Here is a 23477-nt window from a genome sequence, read left to right as displayed (position 1 = left end):
GACCTTCCACATCTCCCTTCCCTCCTTCCCTCCTCCTCCTCTTCCTCCTCCTCTTCCTCCTCCACTTCTCCTTCCCCTTCTCCTTTCTCAGAAAAGCTGGAAGTAAAATTGGACCTTCCACATCTCCTTTTTCCTCCTTCTTCCCTCCTCCTCCTCCTCCTCCTCTTCCCTTCCTTCCCCTCCTTCTTCCTATTCTCCTTTGCAGGGACCCCAAGGTGTAAACCCCCCACCACCCCCAAGCGTAGCATTGAACTGAAACTTGTTGGCACGGCCACGAAGCGAGTGGGCCCAGCCATCTGCAGCCCTCGCCGTCTGCCTGGCATCCTTCTTGCTATCTTGCAATCTGCCCGCCCTGCTGCCATCCACGCTCTGCCACCCACCGCCTGGCAATGCCGGGGGTGACGGCAGCTTGGTGACCTCCCTCTCCCCTTCCCCTCCCCTTTGCCCGTTGCAGGGATTCGTGTCCCCCATCAAGCGCCTGGTCTTCCCGAAAGCCTCCCGCAAGCCAGCGCTCAAGGGGAATGTCTGCCGGCGGCGGCCCCTCCACTCCGTGCCTCTGTACCCCCCAGACTACCTCATCGACCCCCAGATTCTGCTGCAGGACTATGTGGAAAAGGAGGTGAAGGTAAGTGCAGGATGGGGGAACGCCCCATTCCCGGAGGCAGCTGGGTGCCCGGCAAATGTAGTTCATTCCCACAGCAACTTTCTTAGCCCCTCTGCCAACTCGACCAATCTGGGGGGGTGGGGGGTGGTCCTTGGTGGTCTCAGAGGTTCATTGTTTTCTTCCAGACATTTTATTACAAACGCCACCACCCTTCGAGCACTGATGATGTTATCTAGTTGGGTCATGGAATGCCTGCAAGGAAATAACCAAGTTCAGAGAGTACCAAGGACCCCACAGTTCTCCTCCTCCTCACCCCACTCCTCCTCCTCCTCCTCTTCCCTCTCTTCCTCCTCCTCCTCCTCCTCAACTCACTCCATTCTAGCCCTGATGATATTACCTAGTTGGGTCATGGAATGTCTGCAAGAAAACCACCAAGCTCAGAAAGCAGCAAGGACCCCACAGTTCTCCTCCTCCTCCTCCTCCTCCTCCTCCCTTTCCTCTCCTGCCTTCCTCTTCCTCCTCAAACTCCACACCGTCCTAGTACTGATGATGTTCCCTAGTTGGGTCAGGAAACATCTGCAAGAAAACAACCAAGCTCAGAGAGCACCAAGGACCCCACAGTTCTCCTCCTCCTCCTCCTCCTCTCCACAAAACTCATTCCCTTCTAATACTAATGATGTTCAGAGAATCAGGGAGTCCACAATCTTCCTCCTTCCTCCTCCCTGCAAACCTCCCTCCCTTCTACCACTGATGATGTTATCTAGTTGGGTCAGGCAACATCTGCAAGAAAACAACCAAGCTCAGAGAGCACCAGGGAAGGAGGAACCACAGTTCTTCTCCTTCTCCTTCTCCTTCTCCTTCTCCTTCTCCTTCTCCTTCTCCTTCTCCTCCCCTCCCTCCTTCCTTCCTTCCTTCCTTCCTTCCTTCCTTCCTTCCAGCACTGATGATGTTCCCCAGTTGGGTCATGAAATGTCTGCAAGAAAACAGCCTAGCTCAGAGAGCACCAGGGACCCCTCAGTTCTCCTCCTTCTCCTCCTCCTCCTCCTTCCTTCCTTCCTTCCTTCCTTCCTTCCTTCTAGCACTGATGATGTTCCCTAGTTGGGTCATGAAACATCTACAAGAAAACAAGCAAGCTCAGAGAGCACCAAGGACCCCACAGTTCTCCTCCTCCTCCTCCTCCTTTCCTCCTCCTCCTCCTTCCTTCCTTCCTTCCTTCCTTCCTTCCTTCCTTCCTTCCTTCCTTCCTTCCTTCCTTCCTTCTAGCATTGATGTTCCCTAGTTGGGTCAGGAAACATCTGCAAGAAAACAGCCAAGCTCAGAGAGCACCAGGGACCCCACAGTTCTCCTCCTCCTCCTCCCCCCCTCTTCCTCTCCTTCCTTCCTTCCTTCCTTCCTTCCTTCCTTCCTTCCTTCCTTCCTTCCTTCCTTCCTTCCTTCCTTCCTTCTAGCACTGATGATGTTCCCTAGTTGGGTCAGGAAACATCTGCAAGAAAACAGCCAAGCTCAGAGAGCACCAAGGACCCCACAGTTCCCTCCCTTCCTTCTTTCCTTCCTTCCTTCCTTCCTTCCTTCCTTCCTTCCTTCCTTCCTTCCTTCCTTCCTTCTAGCACTGATGATGTTCCCTAGTTGGGTCAGGAAACATCTGCAAGAAAAGAGCCAAGCTCAGAGAGCACCAGGGACCCCTCAGTTTTTCAACTCTGAGCTACAAATATTCTCCATATGAAGAACGGTTGCTGGAATTGGGTATGTCTAGTTTAATGAAAAGAAGGACTAGGGGTGATGTGATAGCAATATTCCAGTATTTGAGGGGCTGCCCCAAAGAAGAGGGAGTCAAGCTATTCTCCAAAGCCCCTAAAAGGCAGGACAAGAAGCAATGGGTGGAAAATAATCAAGGAGAGAAGCAACTTGGAATTAAGGAGAAGCTTCCTAACAGTGAAGACAATTAACCAGTGGAACGACTTGCCACCAGAAGTTGTGGGTGCTCCATCGCTGGAGGTTTTTAAGAAGAGATTGAACAACCATTTGTCTGAAATAGTATAGAGTATCCTGTTTGAACAGGGGGCTGGACTAGAAGACCTCCAAGGTCCCTTCCAGGCTCACGGGTCACTTTTGTTTGGTGCTGTTGTGACTTCTAACAGTTGCTGCTACACGAATGGTCAAGGAGTGCCTGTATTAAGGGATGGGGTTGCTTGGAGTTCTTGGGATTTGCAGAGGCTGTTTCCACATGACAAATTTGGTGAGCGGCTTCTGTGAGGACAAACCTTTAAGAAATCCTACAAAGGCTGAAGGAGTGGAAATAAATCTCATTTAACAGAATAAGAGAAGAGCCTTGGTGGCGCAGCAGACTGAAGTGCTGTTAAGTAGCACCAGCTGCCTGCAATTACTGCGAGTTCAAATCTCACCAGGCTCAAGGTGGACTCAGCCTTCCATCCTTCCGAGGTAGGTAAAATGAGGACCCGGATTGTGGGGGCAATAAGCTGACTTTGTATTAAAAAAAAGAACACCGCTTAGGGGGGGCCGAAAGCCCTACTAAGCAGGTATATACAAAAAGTATGAAGGCTATTGCTTAACGCATTGTAAGCCGCCCTGAGTCTCCGGAGAAGGGCGGCACATAAATCGAACCAATAAATAAATAAATAGTTGGAAGGGACCGTAGAGGTCTTCTAGTCCAACCCCCTGCTCAGGCAGGAAATCCTATACCACTTCAGACAAATGGTTGTCCAATCTCTTCTTCAAAACCTCCAGTGATGGACCACCCCCAACTTCTGGTGGCAAGCAGTTCCACTAGTGAATTGTCCTCATCGTCAAGAAATTCCTCCTCAATTCCAGGTTGCTTCTCTCCTAGATTAATTTCCATCCGTTGCTTCTTGTCCTGCCTTCAGAGGCTTTGGAGAATAGCTTGACTCCCTCTTCTCCAACTCCCTGCTCCCCTTTCTGATAGGGGACCCTAACAACAGAATAACAGAGTTATTTATTTATTTATTTGTTTGTTTGTTCAACTTGTATGCTGCCTTTCTCCGAAGACTCAAGGCGGCTGGAAGGGAGGGGAAGGGGAAGTTGGAAGGGACCTCGGAGGTCTTCTAGTCCAACCCCCTGATCAGGCAGGAAACTCTACTGCATTTCAGACCAAATTTTGAATATTAAAGTTGAATGACAAGGTGTTAACAATTGATGAAAGAGAGCTTGTAAGGATATTGGTCATTACGGGACGAATTGTGATTGCAAGATACTGGAAATTGAATATTGTATACAAAATAAATGAATGGTTCAGAGAAGTTTGGAAAATTGCTCCTAATGATAAGTTAACGTGTGATATAAAATTCAAAAAAGGACTATTGAAAGAAAATATATTTTGGAGGATAGGGCAACCATTTGTGGACTACGCAATTGGGAACTTGGAAGAAATAATGCCAGTGCCAAGACAAAGAGAATTTTGGAAGACCTGAAGATGAAGAAAAAATTCCTCCGCTTCTCCCTATTTTGTATTATACACTGGGTGTGGTTTTGTGTTTTGTCTTTAATTAAAAACTTAATAAAAATTTTTTTTTTAAAAAAAACCAAATTTTGAAAAGGCTCTGTGTGCAAAAAAAAAAAATAGGTGAACATTTTTCCCTCTCTCTCCCCCAGCCCCGATCCGTGCCAACCCCCCCCCAATTTATTAACAGACGGAAAGCAGCATAAAGCAAAGCAAAGAGAAATATTTGTTCCTGATTTGCGCAATCTGTGCTGATTTGTAAATTCTGCCTTTAAAAATATAATTCATGTTTACTCCGTTACTTTTCTCAATTTTTCCCCCCCTCTTTTTTTCCTCAGTTTTTAGGACACCTGACCTGGGTGAATACATCCCTGAATCCTTCCAGCCGGGATGAATTATTGCAGCTTTTGGATACCGCCAGGGTAAATGAGCTTCAATGTGTTTTCATGGGGCTCAATTCACCGTACAGGTAGTCCTCGACTTATAACCGTTCGTTTAATGACCGTTCGAAGTTACCCGTCGCACTGAAAAAAGTGACTGAGACCGTTTTTCGCCCTTATGACCGTCACACATCCTCAGGGTCACGGGATCCAAATTCAGACCGCAGCAACTGATTCGTATTTATGACGGTCGCAGTGCCCCCCCTGTGATCCCTCTTTTGCAACCTTCTGACAAGCAAAGTCCATGGGGGGAGCCAGATTCACTTAACGACTGCGGCAAGAAAGGTGGTAAAACGGGGCAAAACTCACTTCATAAATGTCTCACTTAACAACAGAAATGTTGTGGTCATAAGTCGAGGACTGCCTCTAATGTTCTTGGAATGATTTTTTTTTTTTTTTTTTGAGAACTTAATGCAGGGGTGGGCAATTTTGCCAAAGGGGCCATAAGAGACTCTGGGACTTTTGAGACTTCCGGTTTGGCGACACGGCGAGACAGTCAGGGAATTAGTGGGCTCCGATGAGCTCCGCGAAAACCCCGGCTGACGAACCGCTGACGATGGGTCTTCAGACCAGAACCGTCCTGCAGGGATGGGGAAGAAAGAGAGGCGCCTCAGACGACCAAAAGGAACAGGCAAGTTCCTTGAAGGTCAGAGGAAACTCTCTGTGAATTGGCGGCGGGGGACGGCAGCCATGGCGGCTGCCACGAAGCTGGGACAACCGGACTAAGTATAGAGCTGGAGAGAGGAGAGGAACGGAACGGAATTTTTTTGAAGCCAGGTGAGTGACAGCCAATCCAGGCTTGAAATAACAACAAGAGAAACATCTTACAATTATAAGACCCCTAATGAGGTAATAGCGGCTAAGGAGCATGGGGGCAAAGAAGATTTTGAAATGTAACTTTAAAGAGATAAAAACCCAATAGAAAATTGATTTCTGAACAAACTATTTGGAAACTTTAAACAATTAGATATGGGTCAAAGGATTGGAAAGAAATAAAGAGATCCTTTTTTTTTCCCCTTTCTTTTTTAAATTGCAAGAAAAACAAGAGACTCTGGGACTTTTGTGAAGTTGCGAAGGTGTGTAGGCACGCAGACACACACACGTGTGAATTGTTAAAAAAATAGTTGCCTTCAAAATACAAAGCAATGGAGTTTTATTGCCTGCATGGATGTATCCTTACTTACATTTGATTTCTAATTTTTGATTGACCTCACCTGGCCGGATAGGGATAGCCAAAGGGCTGGATGTAGCCCGCCGGGCACCAAAATGCCCAGGGTTGCCCTTAGGGCAGGGGTCTCCAAGTCTGGGAACTTTCACACTTCAAGCATGGCTGGGGAATTCTGGGAGTTGAAGTCCACAAGTCTTATAGTCGCCAAGTTTGGAGACCCCCTGCTCTAGAAATAAATTTTGTAATTTCATATATATTTACTGCAAAGGAAATTATCGATCAATCAATCAATCAATCAATAAGAATAGAGCTGGAAGGGACCTTTGAGGTCTTCTAGTCCAGCCCCCTGATCAAGCAGGAGACCCTATACCATTTCAGACAAATGACTGTCCAGCCTTTTCTTAAAAACCTCTAGTGATGGAGGTTTCTGGTGGCAAGCAGCTCCATTGGTTACGGTAATTGTTCTCATTGTTGGGAGCTTTCTTCTTAGTTCCAGGTTGCTTCGCTTTTTGATTATTTAGAAGAGAAGAGAGAACTGTAGAGAAGAGAAGAGAAGAGAAGAGAAGAGAAGAGAAGAGAAGAGAAGAGAAGAGAAGAGAAGAGAACTGTAGAGTAAAGAAGAGAAGAGAAGTGTAGAGGTGTAGAGAAGAGAAGAGAAGAGAAGAGAAGAGAAGAGAAGAGAAGAGAAGAGAAGAGAAGAGAAGAGAAGAGGTGTAGAGTAGAGTAGAGTAGAGTAGAGTAGAGTAGAGTAGAGTAGAGTACAGTAGAGAAGAGAAGAGAAGAGAAGAGAAGAGAAGAGTAGAGTAGAGTAGAGTAGAGAAGAGAAGAGAAGAGAAGAGAAGAGAAGAGAAGAGAAGAGAAGAGAAGAGAAGAGAAGAGAAGAGAAGAGGAATAGAGTTGAAAGGGACCTTGGAAGTCTTCTAGTCCAGTCCCCTTCTCAAGCAGGAGACCCTATACCATTTCAGGCAAATGGCTGTCCAGTCTCTTCTTAAAAGCCTCCATTGATGGAAGCACCCACAACTTCTGGTGGCAAGCTGTTCCACTGGTTAATTGTTCTCACTGTTAGGAAGTTTCTCCTTAATTCCAGGTTGCTTCTCTCCTTGATGAGTTTCCATCCGTTGTTTCTTGTCCTGCCTTCAGGGGCTTTGGAGAATAAGTTGACCCTTTTCTTCTTTGGGGCAGCCCCTCAGATATTGGAAGGCTGCTATCATGTCCCCTCTAGTCTTTCTTTTATCTAGACAGACCTAAATTGGCCACTTCCTTTTTCTATTTCTTTTTATTCTTTCTTGGAATTTGCAGCCGTCCAAGGAGAAATCTCTGCTCCTTTGGCCTTTTGGTCCCATCTGCATCTTTCAGCAAACCCCCCCCCCGACTTTTTGCCCTTGGGGGACCCAGTGGTTGTCCGAGGGGCTGGAAAAGGCTGTGGCACATGGTGCTTCTTGCACCGCAAAGGGGGGTTGGTGTGGGATGCCAGGGCTTCGTCACCGCTGAATTTTCCCTAAATTTTCCCTGCTTTTCCTCCCGCAGCAACTGAAGGAGCTGCCGCTGCAGACCACACCTGACCAGGACAGCATCCTGAGCCTCTCGGCCCGCTGCCTCCTGCTCACCTGGCGGGACAACGAAGAGCTCATCCTTCGGATCCCCACCCACGAGATTGCCGCCGCTTCCTACCTGAGGGACGATGCGCTGCACCTGCTGGTGTTGAAGACAGGTGCACGAGGAGGAGGAGGAGGGAGGAGCATCAGGGGGGAAGGTGGGCGGGAAGGAGAGACCCCTGACTCGCTTGGGTTGGCCCAGGGAGAGGTTCCTTTTGATTGGCTGCGTCTCTTGCCTGTCCTAACTCTTTCTGCCCACGCCCCTAATTTGCAGGTGTTTTGGGTCAGGATCTGGATCAGGTTAAGATCCAGAACTTGCTCGGGTTTCAAATCAGGACAGTTTCCAGATCCAAATCTGGATCCAGGCCCAGGTCCTCATCTAGATCCTGGGCCAGATCTGGACCTGAACCTGGATCCAGACTTGAATCTGGACCTAGATCTGGAACTTATCCTGATCTGAGACCTGAGCAGGTCCTGATCTAGATCCTGAACCAGATCTGGGTCCAGGTCCAGGTCCAGGTCAAGACAGAGATTCAAGTCAAGGTCTAGAGTCAAGTCTAGATCCAGGCAAAGATCTAGATCCCGGTCCAGGTCTAGGTGTAGTGTAGAATGAGGACCAGATTCAGAATCGGTCCAGATTCATATTTAGATCTGGATCCAAGTCGTGATCCATTATCTTGACCCAAGTCTGGGTCCGGATCTAGATGGACATCCAGATCTGGATCCAGGTCCTGGTCCAGGTTAAGACAGAGATTGAAGTCAACGTCTAGGTCCAGATCTAGATCCAGGCATAGATCTAGATCTCAGTCCAGGTCCGGGTGCAGTCTAGAATGAGGATCAGGTACAGATGCAGATCTGGATCTAGATCCTGAGCCATTATCTACACCCATGCCTGGATCCAGATCTAGATCCAGGTCCAGATCTGGATTCAGGTCCAGGTCTGGATCCAGATCTATGTCAAGTTCTAGAATCAGGTCCATATCTAGATCCATGTAAAGATCTAGATCCTGGTCCACGTCCAGGTCCTGTCTACAATGAGGACCAGATCTAAATCCAAGTCCTGATCCAGATCCAGATCCAACTCTGGGTCCAGATTTAGATCCGGGTCCAGATCCAGATTCAGGTCCCAGTCCAAAATCAGGAGCAGCTCGAGGTCCAAGTCAGGTCCAGGATGAGGCTGAGGATCATCATGATCTTCATCATCATCATCAACAACAGCATCAGGATTAGGCCCAGATCCAGGACTTCTTCTCCTGCAATTCCCCGCTCGAAACGTCAGATTAAACCATTGCAGACAGAGTCCCGACCCCACCCCAAATCCAATCCCGGGGTGTGACGATGTCATGGTAAGGTGACCAACTTTTTTACAATGAGAAGGAGTGTGAAGTTTCCGAAAGATGCCTTAATTAATTCATGAGCCATGAGCCGAACTTCAAAAGAAATACAGTCATTTATTAGGAGCACCATTTCGGCAATATTCGGATGCAGTTAGAACTAATCCCACGTAGATTTACGTTCCCCTGTGACCCTGTCTCTCCCCTCCTCTCTGGCCATGTCATAAATCACATTCTCCAATTAACCACTTTGGCTGGCTGTGAAATCCAACACCCTCCTTCTGACTGCGGTCAGGAAGAATGTATGGAATGCACTTCAGTTAGGGAAATCAATCAGCTCTATCAGTTCTCCCTCCCTCCTGCTCATGGCAACTTGAAAGCTTTGCAAGTTGACATTCGGCTCCCCTCACTTCCCGAGGGCGACCTGCGCAAAGCAAAAGGAGGACACAAATAAATTGAAGAAAAATGTGTGCGTGTGTGCCATGTCGTGTTTTGGTAAGAAGTAAACAAAGCCACTTGCGTGCGGCGCACTCTCTCAAAACAATTCTCCCGTGCGGAGCGCATGTACCGAGCGTTGACAAATCGTCATGTCAAATATAAATACGTCACATCGCACGCAACGGATAGGATCGGCATCAATCGAATACGGAGATTTACAGATTAGTCTTCAAATATCGAAAAGGAGGACATGTAGGAGGACACTTTTCGAGAGAGGACAGAACTTACAAAAGAAGGACTGTCCTCCCTAAACGAGGACGATTGGTCACCTTACATGGGAAACTCAGGCCAAGAAGGTGATAAATGCAAGTCTCAAGAAGGCAATGCTGCTTCAGGGATGGGAATAAGACAGCTGCTCCAGCAAGAGTGAAATGTAAAATTTGTTACTACCGGTTCTGTGGGCGTGGCTTGGTGGTGGTGGGCTAATGTGACTGGGTGGGCGTGGCCAACTTTTTTTTTTAACTTTTCAAAGTTTTTTCTAATGCTTTGAAAAGCCTCTCTGCCGATCAGGCAACTCAGCTGGGATCGTCAGAGACTTTTCAAAGCATTTTTTTCACCACCTCTTCAGCCAAGAGGTTGCAGAAAATAAGCCTCTGATGATCCCAGCTGAGCCGCGCGATCATTAGAGGCTTTTTTTTTTTTTACTTTTAAAAGCATTTTTTCGTCGGAAGAGGTTGTGGGGAAAATGCTTTTAAAAGTAAAAAAAAAAAGCCTCTGATGATCCTGAGGCTCAGCTGGGCATGATGGGTGGTGGGGTGCAGGGATTTTTGCTACCAGTTCTCCGAACCACCCGCCGCCATCGCTACTGGATCGGGCGATCCGGTCTGAACCGGAAGCATTTCACCCCTGTGCTTCCTAGAAAGGAATGAGTTTTACGGAGAGGAGGAGGAGGAGGACATTTACTCAGCCTTTGGTTTTCTACCTGCCTTATGCTTATAGAATAACAGAATTGGAAGGGACCTTAAAGGTCATCTAGTCCAACACCCCGCTCAAGCAGGAGACCCTACAGAAAGAGGAGGAGGAGGAGAAGGAGGACTATGGGGTCCTTGGGGCTCTCTGAGCTGGCTTGTTTTGTTGAAGACATTTCATTACCTAACTAGGGAACGCCATCAGTGCTAGAAAGGAATGAGTTTTACGGAGAGGAGGAGGAGGAGGAGGACTGTGGGGTCCTTCCTGCTGGTTTCCTTGCAGAAGTTTCACGACCCAAACTAGCTAACATTGTCATTCTTGATCCTCCTTTTCTTCTCTTTCTCCCTGTGCCAGGCCTGGGCGTCGACCCGGTTCCCGCAGGTGGCACCCTGGATCTTTACCCCGGAATCCCGCAACCGGACAAGAAATATCCTGCAGGAGCCGCTGCTGAGAAGAGACCCACGGACTCCCGGCAGTTGGGCTGCCCCATGGAACGGCGCCACACCATCTGCAGCCTGGACTGGAGGATGTCTCGAGGGGGCTCCGAGGGACGTCCGAGCGGCGGAGGGAGCCTGGAGCGCAAGCAGGCCACGGGCAGCTGGGAGAAGAGACAACGGACCAGCAGTGGCACCGGTAGAGCCTTCGGCAGCTGGGAACCCCGCCATGCCCACAGCGGCAGCTGGGAGCGGCGGCACGGCAGCCAAGCCGGGGGCAGCTGGGAGCGCGGGAAAACCTACGGCAGCTGGGAACACCGCCACACGGGCAGCAACCCCTTGGACCCCAAGGAACCCTGCCCGGATGCCTACTGCAACCTGGTCATCTTGGCCGTGGCCAACCGAGTGAGTGTGCCAGCCCTGCAGCAAGAGGGGTGCTAGAGGCCATCCAGACGGTTCCCCCACGCATGAAGCGGGGATGAGGATGGTGAGGGGGGCAAAACTTTGGTTTGCTTTCAGTTTGGAAACAAAGGGTGCACCTTAAAACATTGTTCAACCATTTTAAGATGGGGGGCTCAGAATTCCCAAGCCAGACATGCAGGAGGCTGTGAGTTCTAATCCTGCCTCAGGCACAAAAGCCGGGTGGGTAGCTTTGGGCCAATCACCAGGAGACGGTGAGTTCTAGTCCCACCTTAGGCAGGAAAGCCAGCTGGGTGACTTTGGGATTCACCAGGAGACGGTGAGTTCTAGTCCCGCTTTAGGCATTTAAGCTGGCTGAGTGAGTTTGAGCCAATCACCAGGAGACGGTGAGTTCTAGTCCCACCTTAGGCAGGAAAGCCAGCTAGGTGACTTTGGGACAGTTACCAGGAGATGGTGAGTTCTAGTCCCACCTTAGGCAGGAAAGTCAGCTGGGTGACTTTGGACCAATCACCAGGAGACGGTGAGTTCTAGTCCCGCCTTAGGCATGAAAGCCAGCTGGGTGACTTTGGGCCAATCACCAGGAGACGGGGAGTTCTAGTCCCGCCTTAGGCAGGAAAGTCAGCTGGGTGACTTTGGACCAATCACCAGGAGACGGTGAGTTCTAGTCCCACCTTAGGCATTTAAGCTGGCTGAGTGAGTCTGAGCCAATCACCAGGAGACGGTGAGTTCTAGTCCCGCCTTAGGCATGAAAGCCAGCTGGGTGACTTTGGGCCAATCACCAGGAGACGGGGAGTTCTAGTCCCACCTTAGGCAGGAAAGTCAGCTGGGTGACTTTGGACCAATCACCAGGAGACGGTGAGTTCTAGTCCCACCTTAGGCATTTAAGCTGGCTGAGTGAGTCTGAGCCAATCACCAGGAGATGGTGAGTTCTAGTCCCGCCTTAGGCATGAAAGCCAGCTGGGTGACTTTGGGCCAATCACCAGGAGACGGTGAGTTCGAGTCCTGCCTTAGGCAGGAAAGCCAGCTGGGTGACTTTGGGCCAATCACCAGGAGACGGTGAGTTCGAGTCCTGCCTTAGGCAGGAAAGCCAGCTGGGTGACTTTGGGCCAATCACCAGGAGACGGTGAGTTCTAGTCCCGCCTTAGGCATTTAAGCTGGCTGAGTGAGTCTGAGCCAATCACCAGGAGACGGTGAGTTCGAGTCCCACCTTAGGCAGGAAAGCCAGCTGGGTGACTTTGGGCCAGTCCCTCCCTCTCTCAACCCAACCCACCTCACAAGGTTGTTGTGAGGAAAATAAGAAGAGGAATCCGTGTTGGATATGTTCACCCCCCCTGAATTCTTGGTAAAAATAACAAAGGCAGGGTAGAAATAAATAAAACAATAATATCAATAACTGTTTCCCTCCCTGCTCGTCATTCAGGATACCGCCGAGGAGTCGTGTGCTCTGATCTGCCAGGTTTTCCAGATCATTTACGGCGACCAAACTATTGAGTGTGTGGATCGGGCCGGCTACCATTACACGTCCACCCCGAAACGTCCTTGGCTGTCCAGCCGGAGTGAGTCAAAATGTCTGGAAATGGCCGCAAATGCGAGCTGGGTTGTCAAAAGTGCAAAAAATGGGATCGCACAGCTGTGGTTTTGTGTGCCTGTCAGAACTTTGAAACTGTGTCCTAAATGCTTTTTGTGTGTGGGTGTGGGGGGGTTCCGTCTGTCATAACTCTGAACGGTTGCTAAGCGAGGATTACCTGTACAGGAGACGACAGACTTTAAGAATCTTCTTAAAATCTTCTTTTTCCAGCAAGCCGGGCTAATTTTTTAAGTGTTTTAATTGTTTTGTTTATTGTTTTTAATTAATGGGGCCAAATTTTTATATATATATTTTTAACTGTATTTTAATATTTGTATTTGATGTTTTTGCTTGGCTGTTCACCGCCCTGAGTCCTCAGGGAGAAGGGCGGTATACAAATTCAAAATAAAATAAAATAAATAAAAAATAAATAAAAGACACGGACTGAAGCTTGAAAATCAAAAATCCTGATCTTTCCCGCCCAACCTCATCACCTTGTGGTCTCCTTTCCCAGGTGAGAGCTGTCGGACCGATGGGACGTACGGTTATGACGCCGACTTCAGCTGCTGCAGCTCCTTGTAAGTCCCGCTCTTGTGACGGCTGACGTCCAGTTGGGACGTTGCTTTTTCTTCTTCTTTCTTCTTTCTCTTTTTTCTTTTTCTTTGCCTCCAAAACTAAATCTCCTGGTGGGGATTCCGTTAAAGAGAGTGGGGGGGATTCCCAGCCGGGACCCAAATGTCCCTTTTCAGCCCCACCGTGACCCAGAACAGAAGGAGACAACTTGGTGTGGTCAGCCAACTCGGCATGTCCAACTCTCCGCGGAACAATTGAGTATTTAAAATAATTTTTAAAATATTTTGATTTTTGTCGTTCGCATTTCATTTTGTCTCTCCTTTGGCATCCAATCAGAATAGAGTTGGAAGGGACCTTGGAGGTCTTCTAATCTAACCCCCTATATGGTTTCACACGAGAGGCTGTCCAATCTCTTCTTTAAAAACTCCAGTGATGGAGCACCCACACCTTCTGGTGGCAAGCAGTTCCACTGGTTCTAACTGTCAGGAAATTTCTCCCTATTTCTAGGTTGCTTCTCTCCTTGATGAGTTTCCATCCGTGGTTTCTTGTCCTGCCTTCAGGTGCTTTGGAGAATAGCTTGACTCCCTCTTCTTTGGGGCAGCCCCTCAAATCCTTTCTTTAATGATTGTATTCCACTAGTTCTTCGATATTGTAAATCTTGTCCTGTGGCGATTTGCCCCATGGCGAGTTCTCCTAAACACGCATGCATGCACGCACACACACACACACACACACGCACAGAGTTGTCTGAGCAGCAGGATTTGTCCTTCCATCTAGCTTGCCTCTAGCTGGCATCTGGGAACGATGGGAACCCAGAGGACTTCAAACTTGGCAGCTTTAAGACTTGTGGACTTCAATTCCCAGAATTCTCCAGCCAGCTAAACTATGCTGTGCTATGCTATGCTGGCTGGAGAATTCTGGGAGTGGAAGTCCACAAGTCTTAAAGCCGCCAAGTTTGAAGGCCTCTGGTTTAGCCCATCACCACTAGAGGGCACCAGATCCTGGGAAACCGTTTTAGCCCCGCCTCCTCCGCCTACCAGAGAATATTTTTTTGCCTAGCAAATTCGGAGCAACTTCTCTTTTATTTCATATTTTATTATATTGTTTTATTTTATTAATTTTTTTATTAGAGGTCGTCGTCCGCAACCGGAGACCACAATTCAGCCCAAAATTTCTGTTGCTAAGCGAGACAGTAAGGGTTTTTTTTTTTTGCCCCATCTGACATCCTTCCTCGCCACCACGATGAAGCGAATTGCCTGCAGGGGTTAAATTAGGAACACGTCGTTAAGTGAATCCAGCTTCTCTGTTGGCTTGGCTTGACAGGAGGTCGCCAAAGGGGATCACGTGATCATGCTAAACATGATTCCGTTGTCAAGCGCCCAAATTTTTATCACGTGACCCCGGGGATGCTGCAACGGTCATAAGTGTGAAAAACGGTCGTAAGTGACCTTTTTCAGTGCTGTTGTAACATTGAACGGTCAGTAAATGGACTGTTGTAAGTCGAGGACTACCATATCTTCTTTTATTAATTTATTTACTATTTTATTAATTAATGTATTCTTTTATTTTGCATATGTATTATTATCATACATATCATATCATATTACGGTATATTATGATATGATATGATAAGATATGATATTTATATGCCTCCCATCTATAAGATGACTTTCCTCTCTCACAGCTGTCTTTTTCTTTCTTTCTTTCTTTCCTTTCTTCCTTCCTTCCTTCCTTCTTTCTTTCTTCCTTTATTTTTCCTTTCTTCCTTCCTTTCCTTTCTTCCTTCCTTTCTTTCCTTCTTTCTTTCTTTCCTTCTTTCTTTCTTTCTTCCTTTCTTTTTCTTTTCTTTCCTTCCTTCCTTCCTTTCTTCCTTCCTTCCTTTCTTCCTTTCTTTTTCTTCTTTCCTTTCTTTCCTTCCTTCCTTTCCTTCTTTCTTTCTTCCTTCCTTCCTTCCTTTCTTTCCTTCCTTCTTTCTTTCTTCCTTCCTTTCTTTCCTTCCTTCCTTTCCTTCTTTCTTTCTTTCTTCCTTCCTTCCTTTCTTTCTTTCCCTTCCTTCTTCCTTTCCTTTCCTTTCTTTCTTTCCTTCTTCCTTCCTTCCTTTCTTTCCTTCCTTCCTTTCCTTCTTTCTTCCTTCCTTCCTTTCTTTCCTTCCTTCCTTCTTCCTTTCTTTTTCTTTCTTTCTTTCTTTCTTCCTTTCTTTCCTTCCTTCTTCCTTCCTTTTTCTTTCTTTCCTTCTTCCTTCCTTCCTTTTTCTTCCTTCCTTTCTTCCTTTCTTTCCTTCCTTCTTTTCCTTCTTTCTTTCTTCCTTCCTTTCCTTCCTTCCTTCCTTCCTTCCTTCCTTCCTTCCTTCCTTCCTTCCTTCCTTCCTTTCTTTCTTTCTTTCTTTCTTTCTTTCTTTCTTCTCACAGTGATGGCTCCCACGAGACCTTTGAGGCGTACTGCAGTGACTCTTCCTCCCCTCTGCTTCACCAGTCGCATCACAGCCTGGCCACAGCCTGCAGTGGGAGTGACCAGAGCAATAGCAGTTTGGAGCAACTCCAGGACTACATGATGACGGAAAGTTGGGGTTCAGCAGGGGGGGGGCACGCACGCAGGAGGGCTGTGGGGAGCCTTGTGAACTCAGGTCCATGATGAACCTCGTGGCAGGATTCGCATCCTTTATCCAAGGACAACCTGTCCTGGGTGTTGTCCTCAAAGCAAAAGTCCCAGGCTGGCGGCCATGAGTCCTTGATAAAATCCTGCAGAATTCTCCCAAAATTGCCACTGAAATGGACTAAGCTAAGGGAACTTGGTTTACAATTACAGGCAGTCCTTGAATTACGACCACAGTTGAGCCCATCATTTCTGTTGCTAAGCGAAACATTCGTTAAGTGAGCTTTGCCTCATGTTACGACCTTTCTTGCCACCGTTGCTAAGTGAATCACTGCAGTTGTTAAGTTAGTCACACGGTTGTTAAGTGAATCTGGCTTTGCTTGTCAGGAGGTCGCAAAAGGGGCCTGGGGAAAAGCAACTGTCGTAAATATGAGTTAGTTGCCAAGCACCTGAGTTTTGATCACATTTATTTATTTATTTATTTATTATTAATTTTATTTCTATACCGCCCTTCTCCCGAAGGACTCAGGGCGGTATACAGCCTAATTAAAAATACAAAGACAGACAATATTTAAAAATAATTAAAATTATTAAATAATAGGCCCAATTTATAAAACCCCAAATTTAAAATCCCATTGAAAACCAATTAAAATCTTTATATTGATAGCCCAGCCTGGAGGAACAACATGGTTTTGAGGGCCCAGTGAAATACACGAAATACATCCCCACATGACTATGGAGATGGTCGTAAGTGTGAAAACCGGTCATAAGTCACTTTTTTCAGTGCCGTTGTAAACTTCTAGGAGGTGCTAAACAACCAGTTGTAAGTCAAGGACTAAAGGTAAAAAAAATAGAAATAGGAAAACAGTGACAAATATAAGAACAATTCAAATGACAAGAATTGAAATAACAAATTCATTGACATGCTTTTTTATAAAGCAGGAATCTCCAAACATGGCCACTTGAGGACTTGTGGACTTCAACTCCCAGAATTCCCTAGCCAGCTGGGGGATTCTGGGAGTTGAAGTCCACAAGTCTTAAAGTGGCCATGTTTGGAGACCTGCTGCCTGGGGAATTTTGGGAATTGAAGTCCGGAAATCTTAAAGTTGCTTTAAGTTTGGAGACCCCTGCTATAAAGCCAGCGAAGATACAAGGAAGAGGTGGGAGAAGGCCGAGGGGGTCCGGTAGGGCTTTCCCTCCCTATAACAATCCTCTTGTTTTGCCCCACAGTTACGGAGCAAGTTGACCCCCCAGGAGATCCAAGGATTCGCCCTCCTGCTCCGTGAATACCGGACGGGCTTGGCGGTGGAGAGATACTGCACCGGACTCCTAAATCTCTATGGGGAAAAGCGGAAATTTCTCCTTTTGGGTAAATGCATCTCTGTTCTGTCCCCGTCCCACACACGCACCCCCACAGACGGCCCGGAGTTAATAAGCCACACGACAAAACTCTTTGAAGATAAAGCTGGCAGCAACCCAGTGGCTAGCTGCCAATTCAGACTTTACTCACACAAAACAAAGATTAGACTGCCAGCATTCCAATAAAACAGGCAGAGTTTCAACAATACAAGGATTAATCCAAATGCAGTCCGATAAAGCAGGCAAAGTCCAGTAACGCAGAGATCATGGATTATTTCCAGTTTCTGCTCGTCACAAACTGAACCAGCCACCACACCCACATTTATACCCTGTGGGGTGTGGTCCAGTGACTCAGCTAATCTCTGGCACGCCTTCCCCTCTGCTGCGCACGCTTCTCCCTGAGCCTCTGTCGCGGGTCCAGCCAGCACTTATCTCCTTCGTCGCTGTCCACCTGTGGCTGCGGGGACGTGCTTGGCTCTGGGCCTATCTCTTGGCCTTTGGTGTCCTCCGGAGGCATTGCCAGAGAGGAGGGTCCTGGAGAGGGAGGCCTTGCCAACTCCTCTCCTTCACTCTCAGAGTCTGCATCTGTCGATCGCCCAGGCTCAGGCAACGGAGCCACAACAATCTATCTCTGGAAGCGGGAAAATAATTTGATTTGCAGGAGATTCAAGATGGCGACCACATGCAATCGAAGTCCCACCTGGGCAGGGTTTTGGTCACATGATGGGCGCCATCTTGACTTTTCTGACCCCCTTTTCCCCCAGGGCTCTAATTCCCTCTTGTCTTGCTCTTGATTTCATCCGGACGGCAGTGAAATCCGCTCGTCGTTGCATTTAAAACTCGCTAGTCATCCTGGCAAGTTTAGAAATTTGGAAATTGTGACTGCAAAGGATTAAATCAAAGAAGCAAAACGATGTTTTTAATCATAAATAATCAATCGGGGCAATATCTCTGCCAGGCAGAATCGTGTCAATTGAAACAATGCCCATTTCCAAATAATGGCAATTTAAACCATGTCAATTCAAATAATACCAGTTTGAATACAGGTAGTCCTCAAGTTACGACCACAACTGAGCCCAACGTTTCTGTCTCTAAGTGAGAAATTGGTTAAGTAAGTTTTGCCCCATTTTTCTCGCCTCAGTTGTTAAGTGAATCACTGCAGTAACCTGGTTGTTAAGTGAATCTGGCTTCCCTTTTGACTTTGCTTGTCAAAGGCAAAAGGGAATCACATGACACCCCCAGGACACTGCGACTGTCATAAATATAAGTCAGTTGATAAGCGTCTGACTTTTAATCATATGACCGTCAGGAGGCTGCAACTGTCATAAGTGTGAAACATAGTCCTAAGTCACTTTTTTTCAGTTCCATTGTAACTTTGAACCAGTGGTGAAATCCAGATTTTTTTACTCCCAGTTCTGTGGGCGTGGCTTGGCTTGGTGGGCGTGGCAGGGGAAGGATACTGCAAAATCTCCATTCCCACCCCACTCTGGGGCCAGCCAGAGGTGGTACTTGCCAGTTCTCTGAACAACTCAAAATTTCCGCTACCTGTTCTCCAGAACCTGTCAGAACCTGCTGGATTTCACCCCTGCTTTGAATGGTCACTAAATGAACCGTTGTAAGTGGAGGACTACCTGTAATATCAATTCGAATAAATGCCCATTCCAATAATGTCAATTCGAATAATGTGGATTTCAAATAATGCCAATTCAAATGCTGGAAATTCTTCGTTTTCATCCCATTTAAGTTTGTGTGATTGTGTGGGGTTGTGGAGCTGTGTCACTCCAATCTGTTTCTTTAAGTTTTTTAAAGCTTTTTTAAGTAGGAAAGCAGAAAATGGAAGAATTTGCTAACCAATTAGAGGCGTTGTATAATTCACTCTCTCTCTGATAACTATATATATATAAATTATATAGATAAATATCTATATATATAGATAGATAGATAGATAAATATATATAGATAAATATATGGGCTGAAGGTTTCTCAGTTGGGGAAAAAAAAATCCTTAGCAGGATTTCACAACTGCTGTGAGTCTTGTTTTAATGGTCCATTTAAATGGCCTTTAGAGAATTTTTGCTGTAAACCGCTGGATTTACGCTGAGAAATTAAAAAGCATTTTTCCTTCCGTCTTTCCGTGGGATTTCAAAATCTTTCCGTTTATTTAATCTTTAATTTAATCTTCCCTTGGGATGTAAAAATGTGGCTTGCAAAAAAAATAATGCATCGCTTTTGACACCTCCATTAGATGAAGGTGGTTTGTTTTCCATTTTAGTCAAATTCTTTTGGTTATTCAAAAAAAAAAAAAAGAAGTTGTGAACACATTAATTTATTTAAGCAAATATTTTCCTGGGTAGAATGTAGGTGTTGTTTTTCTTTAAGGTGACAAAGGTTTGATAATGTTTAACCCAATTATGCATCTCTTTAGTTTTTGGGGAATTCACGGCTTCTGATATTTTGGAAGCAAATGTACTTTTATTACTTAAGTAACGATAAAAATTAACAGGCCCAGATTGGCAGAGTACAGTGTTTCTCAATCTTGGACGCCAAAATGTGCCACCAAGAGGAGGAGGAAGAGGAGGAGAAGGGAGGAAGAGGAAGAGGAGAGGGGAAGAGGGGAGGAAGAGGAAGAGGAGAAGGAAGGAAGAGGAGGAGAAGGGAGAAAGAGGAGAAAGGAGGAAGAGGAGAGGGGAAGAAGAAGAGGAGGAGAAGGGGGAAGAGGAGAGGGAAAGAAGAGGAAGAGGAGAGAGGAGGAAGAGGAAGAGGAGAAGGAAGGAAGAGGAAGAGGAGAAGGGAGAAAAAGGAGACGGGAGGAAGAGGAAGAGGAGAGGGGAAGAAGAAGAAGAGGAGGAGTGAGGAAGAGGAGAGGGGAAGAGGAGAAGCGAGGAAGAGGAGAAGGGAGGAAGAGGGGAAGGGAGGAAGAGGAGAAGGGAGGAAGAGGAAGAGGAGAGGGGAAGAGGGTAGGAAGAGGAAGAGGAGAAGGGAGGAAGAGGAGAGGGGAAGAAGAAGAAGAGGAGAAGGGGAAGAAGAAGGAGAAGGGGAAGAGGAGAGAGGAGGAAGAGGAAGAGGAGAAGGGAGGAAGAGGAAGAGGAGAAGGGAGAAAAAGGAGATGGGAGGAAGAGGAAGAGGAAGAGGAGAGGGGAAGAAGAAGAAGAGGAGAAGGGGAAGAGGAGAGAGGAGGAAGAGGAAGAGGAGAAGGGAGGAAGAGGAAGAGGAGAAGGGAGAAAAAGGAGATGGGAGGAAGAGGAAGAGGAAGAGGAGAGGGGAAGAAGAAGAAGAGGAGGAGGAAGGAAGAGGAGAGGGGAAGAGGGGAAGGGAGGAAGAGGAGAGGGAAGGGAGGAAGAGGAGAAGGGAGGAAGAGGAGGAGAAAGGAGGAAGAGGAGAAGGGAGGAAGAGGAGAGGGGAAGAAGAGGAAGAGGAGAAGGGAGGAAGAGGAGGAGGAACTCTGATATTGTTATGTAGTTGGGGAATACCACCTCCTCCTTCTCCTCCGCAAATTCCGCTCCCTTCTAGCCCTGATGATGTTATCTAGAAGGGTCGTGAAACGTCTGCAGAAAAACCACCCAGCTCAGAGAGCTCCAAGAGCCCCCTTTATCCTCTCTCTGCAGGAATGCGGCCCTTCATCCCTGACCAGGACATCGGCTACTTCGAGAGCTTCCTGGAGAGCATCGGCATCCGGGAAGGGGGCATCCTGACCGACAGCTTCGGCCGCATCAAGAAGAGCATGAGCAGCACTTCGGCTTCGGCCGTGAGGAGCTACGACAGCTGGTCCCTGCATTCCGAGTCGGAGTCCTTCAATCGACGGATCGCCAACATCACCCACGACATCGAAGCGCTGGCGGGGGACGAGGAAGAGGAGGAGGCTGACCGTGGGAGCGATGAAGACAATTATCTCTAAAGGGGCGAATTGATTGGCCAGGAGGGAAGCGAGCCCCCTCCCCTTTGATTAGTGGCATCCATTGGCCATCCAGGCTTTAAGAGAGGGATAGACTTCAACTCCCAGAATGCCCCAGCCAGATGCTTTAAAATGTCCCAGAATTCCTCAGCCAGTATCCTTTATGTTGGGTGGACTTCAACTCCCAGAATTCCCCAGCTGGCATTCTTTAAATGGGGGGACTTCAACTCCCAGAATTCCTCAGCCAGCATTCTTTAAATGGGGGACTTCCACTCCCAGAATTCCTCAGCCAGCATTCTTTAAATGGGGGGGACTTCCATTCCCAGAATTCCTCAGCCATCATTCTTTAAATGGGGGACTTCCACTCCCAGAATTCCTCAGCCATCATTCTTTAAATGGGGGACTTCCACTCCCAGAATTCCCCAGCCAGCATGCTTAAAGATGGGGGGACTTCAACTCCCAGAATTCCCCAGCCGGCATTCTTTAAATGGGGGGACTTCAACTCCCAGAATTCCCCAGCCGGCATTCTTTAAATGGGGGACTTCCACTCCCAGAATTCCCCAGCCAGCATTCTTTAAATGGGGGAAATTCCACTTCCAGAATTCCCCAGCCAGCATTCTTTAAATGGGGGGACTTCAACTCCCAGAATTCCCCAGCCGGCATTCTTTAAATGGGGGACTTCCACTCCCAGAATTCCCCAGCCAGCATTCTTTAAATGGGGGGACTTCCACTCCCAGAATTCCCCAGCCAGCATGCTTAAAGATGGGTGGACTTCAACTCCCAGAATTCCCCAGCTGGCATTCTTTAAATGGGGGGACTTCAACTCCCAGAATTCCCCAACCGGCATTCTTTAAATGGGGGACTTCCACTCCCAGAATTCCCCAGCCAGCATTCTTTAAATGGGGGAAATTCCACTTCCAGAATTCCCCAGCCAGCATTCTTTAAATGGGGGGACTTCAACTCCCAGAATTCCCCAGCCGGCATTCTTTAAATGGGGGGACTTCCACTCCCAGAATTCCTCAGCTGGCATTCTTTAAGATGGGGGGACTTCCACTCCCAGAATTCCCCAGCCAGCATTCTTTAAATGGGGGAAATTCCACTCCCAGAATTCCCCAGCCGGCATTCTTTCAATGGGGGGACTTCAACTCCCAGAATTCCCCAGCCGTCATTCTTTAAGATGGGGGGACTTCAACTTCCAGAATTCCCCAGCCGGCATTCTTCAAATGGGTGGACTTCCACTCCCAGAATTCCTTAGCCTGTGTGCTTTAAGATGGGTGGAGTCTCAGAATTCTGGGACTTGAAGTCCACCCCTCTTAAAGCAGCCAAGTTTTCATAGGGATTATTCTCTCATTTTTAAACTGCAAAGAGTTTTGATTGCCTTCAAAACTTGGGCCGCCTTGTTAGGGCATTTTTTGTGTGTCTTTGAGCCCCTGCCAAGTAACACGCCTGCCCGTGTGTGTGCAGTTGTGTGCAGTTGTCTTTCAAGGGCTGGTTCGTTGCATCGGGAAGGCGTTGGATGGAAAGTTTGGAAATGTGTCAAATTAAATAAATCCTGCAAAGCCATTGCAGACAAAATGGAAACCAAAAGACTGAACACTTGGCACACCTGTGAAATGGGCTGAGGTCCAAGGATGTTTGTGTGAGACACACACAAACACACACACACACACTGTTGCAAAGCTGCCTAGTCCTGGAGATCAGCAGAGAGGCCTCTTAGAACAAGGATTCTCCAACCTTGGCAACTTTAAACCTGGCGGACTTCAACTCCCAGAATTCCCCAGGAAGACCCTCCGACGGCCATTTTGCTTGGAATTATAGAGGTAGTCCAGTTCATTTAGTGACCATTTAACCCTTGAAAAAAATGACTCAGGACCATTTTTCTCACTTACGACCGTTGTCACATCCCCTTGGTCACGTCATCGAAATTCAGACGCTTGGCAACTGGCTCGTATTTATGACGGTCGCCGTGTCCCTGGGCCATGGGATCAACTTTTGCGACTTTCTGACAAGCCACGTCCATGAGGAAACCAGATTCACTTAACAACCGTGTGACTCGCTTAACGTCTGCAATGATTCACTCCACAACCGTGGCAAGGAAGGTCGTAAAAAGGGAGCAAAACGCACTTAACAAATGTTTCACTTAGCAACCTAGGTTTTGGGCTCAATGGTGGTCATAAGTCGAGGACCACCTGTATAGGGTGCTTGAGCAGAGGGTTGGACTAGAAGACCTCCAAGGTCCCTTTCCACTTTGTCATTCTGTATTCTGTTCTAAACCCCACTAGATGTATACAGGTAATCCTCGAGTTATGTCCAAATTTGAGCCCAAAATTTATGTTGCTAAGTGAAACGTTTGTTAAGTGAGCTTGTCCTGTTTTACGACCTTTCTTGCCGGGGCTGTTAAGTGAATCACTGCGGTTGTTAAATTAGTAACCCGGTCATTAAGTGAATCTGGCTTCCCCCACAGACTTTGCTTGTCAGAAAGTCACAAAAGGGGAATCACGTGACCCTGAAACCGTTGTAAGTGTGAATCAGTTGTCAAGCATCCGAAGGTAAATCATGTAACCCCCGGGGATGCCACAACGGTCATAAGTATGAAAAAGCGGTCATAAGTCCCTTT

General features: G+C 47.4%; 1 protein-coding gene across 1 annotated transcript in view; it reads left to right on the top strand.

Annotated features, from left to right (window-relative positions):
• CCM2L (CCM2 like scaffold protein) overlaps window positions 1-22441 on the top strand; it is a 24026-nt gene extending 1585 nt beyond the window's left edge. The window contains exons 2-10 of the mRNA XM_087888941.1: window positions 455-625; window positions 4418-4501; window positions 7215-7398; window positions 10378-10862; window positions 12298-12433; window positions 12959-13022; window positions 15426-15572; window positions 16839-16978; window positions 20574-22441. Coding sequence (XP_087745067.1) covers window positions 455-625; window positions 4418-4501; window positions 7215-7398; window positions 10378-10862; window positions 12298-12433; window positions 12959-13022; window positions 15426-15572; window positions 16839-16978; window positions 20574-20863 — 1701 coding nt within the window. The 3' untranslated portion in view covers window positions 20864-22441. The remainder of the gene's footprint in view (window positions 1-454; window positions 626-4417; window positions 4502-7214; window positions 7399-10377; window positions 10863-12297; window positions 12434-12958; window positions 13023-15425; window positions 15573-16838; window positions 16979-20573) is intronic.
• Window positions 22442-23477: the final 1036 nt, after the last annotated feature.

Source organism: Pantherophis guttatus, chromosome 3, assembly GCF_059756535.1.
Source record: "Pantherophis guttatus breed Tessera chromosome 3, ASM5975653v1, whole genome shotgun sequence".
Lineage (NCBI taxonomy): Eukaryota > Metazoa > Chordata > Lepidosauria > Squamata > Colubridae > Pantherophis > Pantherophis guttatus.
The sequence above is the reverse complement of the archived record's forward strand: the minus strand, read 5'-3'. Positions and strand labels throughout refer to the sequence as shown.